Consider the following 10,905-nt stretch of genomic DNA (forward strand, 5'->3'; position numbering starts at 1 on the left):
GGGGCGGGGCCGGCCGGGGCACCATGGCAACGGCGCGGGGCGGGGCGGCCGTTGGGTGCTCCGGGCTGCGCCGCCATGTTGCCACAGAGCCCCATCGGCGAGAGGGGGGCATCTCGCAGGGGTGCGGAGGCAGCTCGCCTGCCTAATTGCAAATGTACTCGTTTTTCCTGCCTGACCTCTCTTGTCCGACAATTTCCTTTGCAGTATGTTCCAGTCAAGGGAGATCATGTAATAGGAATAGTGACGGCTAAAGCAGGAGACGTGTTCAAGGTAGATGTGGGTGGAAGCGAGCAAGCATCTCTGTCATACTTGGCATTTGAAGGTGCCACTAAAAGAAACAGGCCAAATGTGCAGGTAATGCGCTTATTTATTGGTGATAACACTTTAACGGTATCACTTGTTMACAATAGTCATGCTTCTAATAAATTTTGATGCTTTCTCTTAGTAAAAGGTGTTTTTATAAACTGCTTAAAAAGAAAAATGCAGTTTATTTACAACCGCAGTTTGTTTGTATCTTGGCCCTTCCCTGAGGTTTTTATGTGATTGGGCCATGAGTTTTCTTAGTTTCTGTTTTAAGAGAGCATACCGTTTGTGGGGTTTTGCCATCTGTCAGATGACAGAGGTTTTTTTCACTTTTCACAGTTTGGTCTTCCCATACTCTTAAGCAGCAGATTAGATTGATGCAGTAGCATGCATCCACGAGAGCACTCTGAAGTTGAGTTTTTTAAACAAGCTCTTATGCTATTTGATGTTGGTTGAAAACTTTTTTTTGTAACAGTGCTGTGAAAACAGTTGTGTGGTATATGCATGACTGTGTTTCTGTATTCAGATGAAATACCATCACTAGGATGTAAAATAGATTTAAAAGAGAAATGAAATGAACTAGTATGCTTATTTTTATACTCCTAATAAATGATTACAAGATTAGGTTGCTTAGACTTGACTTAATGCTCATAAAGTCTGAAGACAGGAAGGAAATCACACTTAGTATTTTAGAAAGAAAGAGGCAAAGAGGGAATACTTCCATGAAAGAAAATTTGGGGGTTTGCTTTGTTTTGTTTGTTTTTTGAAAATAAGTTTCCCTCAGATTTTAGTAGTGATACAGTATAATTGTTCCTAGGGAGTGTCATCTTTAGTGGAAGAAAAAAAAAATACTCTTTTATACTACTTCATTTTTCTACCACCATTGTTCTAGAACTATTTTGTGTCTTCTTGGGAGGATCTTTATCAATTGAGTATTTCTAACAGGCATGGAGTACTGTCTTCTCTAATTTTTTTCACTTCTGGACACTGCTTGTTTCAGGTGGGAGATCTTATTTATGGTCAGTTTCTTGTAGCAAATAAAGACATGGAACCAGAAATGGTCTGTATAGACAGCAGTGGAAGAGCAAGTGGAATGGGAGTAATTGGACAAGATGGCTTCCTCTTTAAAGTTTCCTTAGGCCTAATAAGAAAGTAAGTATTGAGGAAAATTAGTAGTTGCTCTTAACATGTAATGTTGTAATTCTAGGTAGGATACCCAAAACATGTTCCTCTGAGTGTTGTAAACTATACAGTAATCAAGGCGCATAGTTGTTTTAGTACATTTATATCAGCTTTACTGAGCACAAGACAAATGGTTATTGAACTAGAAGTAGCACTGTTCTGTTTTGCATTTCATGACCTTTTTGGAAAAGGTTGCATTGCGTTAATGTAAATACAAGACTCTTTTGATTGTCTGAGAATACCAGATTATATGGATAAACGATAACAAACCTTTCTTTAGGAAAAACAACATAAAAATGCAAAACAAGATTGGTCTTAACATTTTAATTAGATATTTCATACCTGTTTTTTGTAAATAATTATTTTCCTGCCTACTATTACTTGTTCTGTCAGCAGTCAGTGCGAACTAACACGAACTGTTTTGCCTTGTGTTTGTTTCACGTATGTTCATCTGTATGCGAGTATAAAGATACAGCAGTATATTGCAAGATGAGCAAATTACTCTTGGTTTGTTTGTTTCTTCCTGTGTTAGTATTCTAAAGCAGCAGAAGGGAAGCCCTTTTTTTTTTTGAAAGACACATCTTTAACTCTGGGGTCAAATTCATAAATAGCAACACCCTAAAAATGTCACTTTGTCAAAGAGGGTAGTTTTAGAATTTATTAAATTAGAATTACTATAAAGTAATGATTTACTCTGAATTTGTCAGGTATTACTTCTGAATATAAGTARTCAGAAAAAATAACTATAAACTCACCAGTGCTGTATTTATTTAAGTGCACAGATATTTTATATGAGGGGAAAATTAAAAATCACTGTTTTGGGTGCATGTGCAAATTGATAATCATAGCTTTTGGAACTGTTATAAAAGCTTCCATAATACTAGTAGTGTGGTTTGGTTATTGACTGTTAATATTGTGGTGTTTATCAAATGTGCGTGTTTATCTTTTTCTGACTTTTTTTTTTCTTTTAATCTTGATTATAGGCTTTTGGCTCCCAAATGTGAAATAATTCAAGAGTTGTCACAGTTGTACCCTTTTGAGCTGGTGCTGGGAATGAATGGAAGAATATGGGTAAAAGCAAAAACAGTTCAACAGACTTTAATTATAGTAAATATTTTGGAAGCCTGCGAGTATATGACAGCAGAACAGAGGAAACAAGCACTTGCCAAACTGTCAGGGAACTGACTGAAGAAAACCTTGTTATTTCAGCTAACTGTAGGGTGGGCTATTTTTGTATTCAGCTTTATATTAAAATCCATTTTTTTAAATGAAATCCTAGATGTCGCTGTTGTTGTTCTCTGGCTCCCTTCTTTATCTACTCACCCTGTTCTGCCTTATTTAGGAACTTTGCTTTTACCCACTTTTGAAATTACAAAACCTTGTTCATGGATATGAATTTTTTTTGACTGATATAGAGGCAGTTTCTGAAAACTTCCAATAGTTGTGAATTTTGAGGAGTAACTACCAAGTCTTTCATAAGAAAACAACTGGTCAATTTATAGACTGCATGTATTTGCTCTTACTAGAATTATTTTTAGTAATATTAAAACCTGAAACAATGAGTACTTACTGACAAAGCTTTAAAGGAAGTCAAGCTGCTGAATATAATCACTCTGCTGTTTGATTCCAGTTGGATAAGCTTCCTAAAATGGTAAGTCTAGTAAAAATACAAGGGGACAAGTAAAAATGTGCTTCAGCAGATTACATAGAGAGTGAAGTGCTAGAGGTTACAAAAACCAGTTAATTCAAAAGTAAGCAAAAAGTTGGCAGCATATAATTATATAGTATTTTATGATGCATTTCCTTATAATGTTACACCCTTTAGCACTATATAATGCGTTTCCTTACATACATTCTAAACTTACTTAACGTAGATTGCCCAGCTGTCTTAGTCATATAATCTAGTTTTCATGAAAAGCCTTATTTCATGCCATTCTAAATACTGAAAGTGGAACACAGTGCAGAGCAGACTGTTTTCAGTGCAATTTCTGATGTGTTTCTATATTTGCGTTTGCTAAAGTGCAAATTACTATTAGCAGTGATTTTAATATTCACGTTTGTCCACAGATTGTTACTCATCTCACTGTGTGTGAGAACATCTGTGTGAGGACAGCTGATGTGTCTAACTGACAGTTATTTTTGGAGACTACCTGTGGGCAAGAGGGGCTAGACCAGACCTCACTGTCTGTGAAAAACTTGCAGATGAAATGGAACTGAACAGCATAAGGGATAGTCCCAGAACTCAATGCATTTTAACAAGGTCAAGTGAGTAGCAGGCAGTAACTCACTGCGGACGGGTTTCTAACAGAGAGAAAACAAATAATTCCATTGCTTGCTAATGCACACTAACAAGTTTGGGAAAGAATATTTTGCTTGCTTTTCTTAGTCTCTCAGACTGTCAGTGTGGAATAAAGTTTTGAAGAACTGAAATTCTCAGATAAGTAAGGTGAAGTAATAGGATAAATGCTAATAGCAGATTGTTAGTAGATTTTTGTTTTCCTGAATAACTGAAGTATGCATGAGAGTCTGTACTTCATCACAAGAACCTTTAAAAATCCCACTTGAGGATAATGGTGAGAGGCTGCTGAAGGCATCTGGAGAGCCTGCAAAGGGTTCACTGGCAAGCCATTGCTGTTGCAGCTGCAAAGGGTTCACATAATAGATCTGAGAGCATAGCAAACAGTAGGCTAGTGGGGTTATCCTAAAGACTGTTTTGTTATTATTGATCTAGAGAGTCCCTAGGGTAACTGAAAGTATCCTGCTGGTTGTTTGTTCTGGTCAGGTGCTCTATATTTATACAGTGACGGGAAGTGGTTATATAATATTTTACACAATTTGAAAATAGAAATGCAGATGGAGAGTATCAGAAAATAATTGTTTAGGCAAATGTTCAGATAATAAGACCCAACCTACTGTTGCAGTAGTTGCCACTTAGAACTTTCCCTAAGAGAGAACCTGTCTAGTAGCCCATAAGGAGGTAGTGATTGGGATGTGACTTCAGTTCAAACATTCAGGAAACCTAATGGCTCACTGGAGGTAATGATATACTTAGCAATGATATTTGAAATCACTTATAGCTCCTTCACAGGTGTATTTTAACTAGAGATTAGGCAAAGACCACTGCAGAAATAGCCATATATTCCTCAATTCTAGACACTAGGTTCATTTCCCGAGTAGTTTTGCTTCAACAAAATCAGCATCTGTGAAAAGAACTGTTAGGTTTCATTGTGTAGTAGTTCACGTGCATATGGAGGAAATGCAGCCCTGGCAAGGATAAGCTCTCAGTCTATTTTAGGATATGAATGGTTTGCTTCTGTTACTTTGAGAGAAAAACAGATCACTGGAGTAATGGTAGGGGAATTACTAACATCTTCCTGTCGGAGGGAAGTTTGTCTGTGTGCACCAAAGGAACTCCATCAGAGAGGGTAGCAGTTCATAGAAATAAACTACTACTGCTCCTGGAGGAGTAGTGCACCACAGTTCCTTAGGTCCACCATGTTTTGTGGCTCTAGCTATTGCTATCAAACTATTCAGTTTAAATTAGAGAAAAAGAGTACAATTAGAGCAAACCTAAATATCTTTATTTCAAGAGGAAACAAAATTTTTCCCACTTACTCTGTTACATCCGAAGTTCAGACCGTGGTATTTGACTATATTGTTTTCTTTGGCATCTCTAATTTTGAAATTGCTTCAACTGAGAGCCACTACTCTGACTCAACTTTAATATGCTTACCTAGGGCTACTGCTGATTTAATAGTTTTCATATGAGTCTAATGATTCAAAATCAGAACTCTCAGCGTTTCACTTGCCCTCTGTGCTTATCATTTAGGTACTGCTCTTCAGGCTTAGTAGATCTTCAGATGTCAGCTTTTATTTTCACTTCTTCCCCTCCTAATTGAGGTGTTTTTCATTCACTTTCCATAAATCCTGTTAGGCCTATTATCTCTCATACTACAATGGAAAAGAAGCTGTTATTAAGAATTTCACTAACCTTGCTGTTCTCTGGTGTTTTCTCAACTTTAYCTAGCCAAGCCCTTGCAGGGTTGTCTATATCTGTAGAAAATTTGCAAGCATAAAAAAATACACTTGCAGAGTCATATTTTGTGGGGCTAGTGTTCTCTGTTTTGGGTGGTCACAATGATTTAAAAAAAAAAACAATGGAATGGATTAAATCCTGAAGAGTTGAGGCTTGAAATGCAATTAGCCCTTCTACTTTTACCTGTCTAAGCAGCCTTCCTTGCCTCTGAAAAGTCTGAATTTTAAGTATAACTGCAGGATAAATACAGAATCTCCAATTTAAAAAAGCTGCTTTGGTGGCTCAGCATAACAGTGACTTTGAAAATTTTTAATGTCATTAGTGCCCTGTTTCGCACCACACACTATCCTGTCCCACTACCAGCTGGTTATTGTCCATGTAGAACCTTAGTTAAATCAAGAGTAGCAAATAAAAACACCCATTAAAATTATGCCTTTTTTTTAATTTAACAATAAATTATGTGTTCACATAGCAGATGTTTTATCTCATACGTAATTAGTTTGAATAGTTACTACAATTTTAAGTTTCTGTTTGACCATATGAGCAGTGACAAAAGTGAAGGAGGATGTGAACAAAATGGATGTGGGGAAAATGCTGTAAGGCAAATATATTTAAACACATTGCTAAAAGCAGGCAATACTGGCGTTTATTTCTCTTAGCTGGAGAAAAGAAAACTGTCTACCTTCCTACTAGCTTTGACAAGCTTTACCTTACCAACAAAATATTCAGGCAAAATCCATGTTGTGTTTTTGTGAACTTTCATGTTCTGGCTCAGGGTCTAAGCCAGTATCACTGTAAAGAATGGCATAGACTATAACTTGATTCTAGAAAGCCTGATGGTGAATCAATTACATCTTCTGATGAAGATTTTGTTGTTGCAGGAGGTCCCTCACRTTCCCATTGAAGGCACATAAATGTATGTGTTTTGGGAAATGGAATTTGCAGAATTGATGCTGGGGACTTGAAAGTATCTTACWGAATGGAGTATCTTCCTGTCATATTTATGTGCACAATGTATTTCCTTTTAAATTTAAGTCATTACTTGCCATCATTCATGTAAGATACCAATGATTGTGTATTAGGTGTTTTGTTATATTGCTTCTCCCTCAAGTTCTCATAATAAAAACTAACAAAAGAAATAAGTAACAATTGTAAATATTGAAATGGAAACGGTCTTTATTCCTGAAGATGAGCATCACCCCTTAAAAAGAAGTTCACAGGCAATGAAATGATAATCCTACACTGGAAATGTGAAATACAGGTTGTGGCCTTGCCTAGGCTGACATGTTGTATTGAGCCCAAGAATAAATGCAAACAAGTACAGCAATGCAGACATACCGTTCAATGTAATAAGATGAAGAGTTTAATGCTGTGGTCAGGTCTTGGCTGTAACCCAGTTGGATGAAAAGTTTACTGTGCCCAACTACTCATTATCACCTTACTGCCGGAAGAGGTTTCTTCCAGAATTGCGTGTGTATTTGATTCCTAACCAAGTTCTGTCAGAATGACACAGATTGGCTTCAACAGTTTTGATAGTAGGGTTGTTTTGTTTTCTAACCCAGATTTTTTTAGCAGAAGAGGTTTTGGAGTTTTTTGCTGAGATTTCCAGTATTAAGAGTAGCTCATCTGCTGCTAGAAAAGCCTAAATATGTTAGAGAATTCCCCATTCTCTTCCTTAGTGCTTGAATAGTTCATTCTGAGGAGCAGCTAAATCTGCTAGTGTATCAGCAGGCTATTGTAAGCCTAATAAATTAGCCACCTCTATGAACGGCTTTGCATATGATATTTTAAAAACATATTTATGCTAGTATTACTACCCATATGCAACTAGGTTGGTAGGATTTGCTCTTTTGACTGCTTTGGTACAGAAACTAGCTATCTTAAGCATAATGTAGCGCACGTTAATTCAGTTGTGTTAGTAATAAAAGCAGCTTTGTGCTTATTAAGGACTTGTATAGCTTTCAAGATGCAAAGCTACTATATKAAGGTCTATAGCAAGGAATTGAAGCTGTCAGCATTGCCCCAGTAACTAGAAAGGAAAACAACCATGAAACGCTTTGGGGCCTGGATTTTAATATGTAACATTTGTGGACAGTTAACCAGGAGTGCTACCAGAATGACTGTTTTCTCTTGATGGCTGTTCTCTCAAAAGTACAGTGCTACTGCCTTGCCCATGCTATCAAGGTGGGCATTTTGGGATGTGTTTTGGGAGGTGGAGCCTGAAGCTTCATCACTTAGCCTGTAGCACAGGGCAAAAAATAGTCTTTTATAACTCTTCTTACTAGGCCTCAGTATCTTACCTGCTATGAGAAAACAGTAACAGGTGGAATCAAATACCAACATAAGTAGCAGTGTAGTAAATAGAACAAACAAAAAGTGTAGGCCACCCACATTTAAATTTGCTGTAAAATTAAGGGATTTGCTTTTTCCTTAATAGGTGTTTTTTGGAAGTGTCAYTAACTACTGGTGTTTTCTGAAGTGTCAATTTAATTTTAAATCCTTTTTTCCTCAGTCATAAATTCCATCATTCCTTACTGCTGTATTATATAACCTTTGCAACTGCATGTGTTCCTCACATGCTGACTRACTTCTGTAACTCCCTTGGTTCTGAGCTCCTGTCTGGGAGGTTAGCATTTGTATGAGGTGCCAAGATCAGTAACAGTGAAGCAGAAGGTATTGGTACTCATACAGCCTCTCGAAGCCCAAACAAAATTAGTAGAAAATAGAGGGAGCTGCATGAGCAATAATTCTGTAAAACACCAAATACCTTAAAGAAAAAATTACAAAAAAGGTGATAGGAGTTCAGAGCAGAGCCTGGCGTAAAGATTTTGAAGACTGAAGCACACACAAAAGGTCTAATGACCTTATCAGTGCTTTCCRAAGCCTTGGTTACCCATTGCATTGTTGTAACTGATAGGCTTTTCTGTGATTCAGAGTGTTTATTAGGCTACTGCGGAAAGAGATTTGTATAAGCATCTGTAGAGCAGTTAAGAAGACTTACTAATTCTTTGTTTCCTGTTCTTGTCCAGATGGAGGGTGTTGCACCAATCTATTCCTAATGTTTGTCTGTGAACTGCTCATGTGGGTGAAACTGATTTCAAAAGTCCTGTAGATCCTTTGGTTTATTCAGTGACTACTACACCCTGATCTTACTTAAGATTAAATCTAAAATCCTATGTCTAGGATGACTGTGGACAAACTGGTGCTTTTATTTCCTGAGAATCAAGATGAGGTTGAACACAAGACAACATCACATGAATACATATGGCCGTACAGCTTCCAAAGAGGAGACAACTTTTGCTTGGTCTATTTGAAACCTAGGTCAGTCTGCCTCTTTGTAGGTACRCCTCTAGAAGCTAATGATATGAAAAGTTCAAGCTGTATTTTTYTGTGTCCATGTGCATCCAGTCTTACTGGCAAAATACGGAAAAGTCATTTGTCTAACAACGCCCTTGATCTAACGCKGATCTATAGAAGCATGATCCAACAAGAAATAGAAATAATTAACTTCTGAAAAAAACATGTAGGTTTGTCATTCTGTACATGAAAGTTTCGTAACAGTAAAATCATGTTTTAGCATAGTTACTGATACAGTATAGGCTGGGTGAATTATGCACTGGCATGATACAGAAAATTAACTAACTGATAAACTGTTTGCAGAATGATACTCTTTATAGCTGCTATATAGCTGAATTATGAAAACAGGCTCAGAGTGCTTTTTAAGAACAATATTAAAAACTTGAGAATTGGAAAATAAACTGTTGGTGCCTGATGCTCTGTGRAATGTTCTTTAGTGTGTGTCAAGGATTTTATTACCTTCTTCAGCAGGCAAGATGCCTGAATAACATCTGAACAGGTATGTGGAAAAAATTTACAGAACATGATTTTCTCCAGAGGGAAAACCAGAAAAGTAAAGAATTTAACTTCCTGTTCAGGTTTCCTGCCAAAATCTCAGTGCTTTTCTAAAGAACTGACCATGGTGGCAGCCTAATGAAGTCAAACTGATTGCTGCTGGGACTCCACTCACAACACAGTAGTTTTTCAGGGAAAGTGAGCATGTCTGGAGACTTAAGCAGAAGAGGTTTGCTTCCAGTATCTTCATGATGCAATTTTTCTTAGAGTTCTGTGTCTATTGGAAATGCGCATACATTCAAGGGATTTCGCTGTCTTATAAAATTTATAAGAAAATACTCTTGGATGACATCCAGATGTGCAGACTCACATTTTTCTGCATAAAGTTTTTTGTTACAATGAGAAGAAATGAAGCCAGAGCTGCTTCAGAGATTAACTGCTCATTGTTCTTGCTTGATGCCTTGTAATGCACTCCTCCTAGGAGAAAGGAATAAATAAAAACATGTTTTCATCTTGTGATAGTTTTTGTCCTCAAGAACACTGGCTACCCTTGAATTTGGAAGTCTTCAGTAGTGGAAGGCCAGCTGCCAGATTGTTAGAGGTGTAACGTGCAGAAATATCATTAAGAAAAAGGTTGGGTTTTTTTGTTTTGTGCTCTCACCATGGCAACAAAAATAATGGCGCTGCAATTCTACCATTGCCAAATGTTGACAGCCAAAGCCATTGTAAAATTCAGAAGCAAGGAATGTTGCCAGCCCACAGAATTTAAGGTTTTAATCACACGATGGTGGACAACAAAATTTGTCAATCACATGTTGCTGTCGTGATGATGTTTTTCATAAAATTGCTTTGTCACAGTGGCAAAGATGCAAATATTTGAATGCTGGGTTTCAAAACAGTGAGAAAGCCATTTCAGTATATTATGTTTAGTGTTTATAAAAAKCATTCTCGCACTAGCTAAGGAGACAGCTAAACTGGGGATAGTGTTTTCTTTCCTCTGTTCTTTGTATTTCCCAGGAGAAAAATAAAGCAATTRTTGGCAAGAAAAGACCCCAGATCTCTTCCCTGCAACTGCTTGAAACCGTGCTGTTCCGACGGGCGCTGAGCGCGCCCCTGACGGGACGCAGCGGGGCTGCTGGTCGGRGTGGCTGGCGCGCTTGCTGCCAGAGTGCTGGTTGCTGCAGCCAGCCTCYGCGGTACGGCCTTGGGCACCGTCTGGTGACGTTTTCTGGTGAATTCAGCAAAATCCTCACTAGATCGCAGCCCCGAGTGGCGGCGGCCTCGGGTTAGGTGAGAGCTTATGAGATTCTGCAAGAAATTAAGCTTTGTGCTAAAGATAAATGCGCGCGCCCTTAGGAGAAGCTGTAAGCACAGGGTAAACTAGGCAGGTCTAATCTGGGCGCGTGCTCTGGGTGGCTGRAGGACGCTGACAAAAGCTGCTTGTCCGGGGCTCGGCTCGCGGAGCCTCCAGCAGCGGGACGTCGGCGAGGTCTGCTCTCCCGCGCGCCAGCCCGTGATACCGGCCAGCAGTG

The 10,905-nt window shown here is 38.2% G+C and overlaps 1 protein-coding gene across 1 annotated transcript; it reads left to right on the forward strand.

The window, feature by feature from the left end:
- Positions 1 to 52: 52 nt before the first annotated feature.
- On the forward strand, positions 53 to 2,758 carry EXOSC3 (exosome component 3). The gene is made up of 3 exons (XM_085312340.1): positions 53 to 354; positions 1,304 to 1,455; positions 2,469 to 2,758. The coding sequence occupies exons 1-3, from the start codon at positions 76 to 78 to the stop codon at positions 2,668 to 2,670; spliced, it is 633 nt and encodes a 210-aa protein (XP_085168466.1). The 5' UTR covers positions 53 to 75; the 3' UTR covers positions 2,671 to 2,758.
- Positions 2,759 to 10,905: the final 8,147 nt, after the last annotated feature.

Source organism: Rhea americana, unplaced genomic scaffold (genome assembly GCF_003343005.1).
Source record: "Rhea americana isolate MKP2758 unplaced genomic scaffold, rheAme1 scaffold_36, whole genome shotgun sequence".
Lineage (NCBI taxonomy): Eukaryota > Metazoa > Chordata > Aves > Rheiformes > Rheidae > Rhea > Rhea americana.

Excerpts from the sequence above, each read along its gene's own strand:
- EXOSC3 (XM_085312340.1), top strand. The coding sequence starts at position 76 with ATGTTGCCACAGAGCCCCATCGGCGAGAGGGGGGCATCTCGCAGGGGT. Across the intron at positions 355-1,303 it reads GAAACAGGCCAAATGTGCAG|GTGGGAGATCTTATTTATGG; the intron begins GTAATGCGCTTA and ends TGCTTGTTTCAG. Across the intron at positions 1,456-2,468 it reads TCCTTAGGCCTAATAAGAAA|GCTTTTGGCTCCCAAATGTG; the intron begins GTAAGTATTGAG and ends TCTTGATTATAG.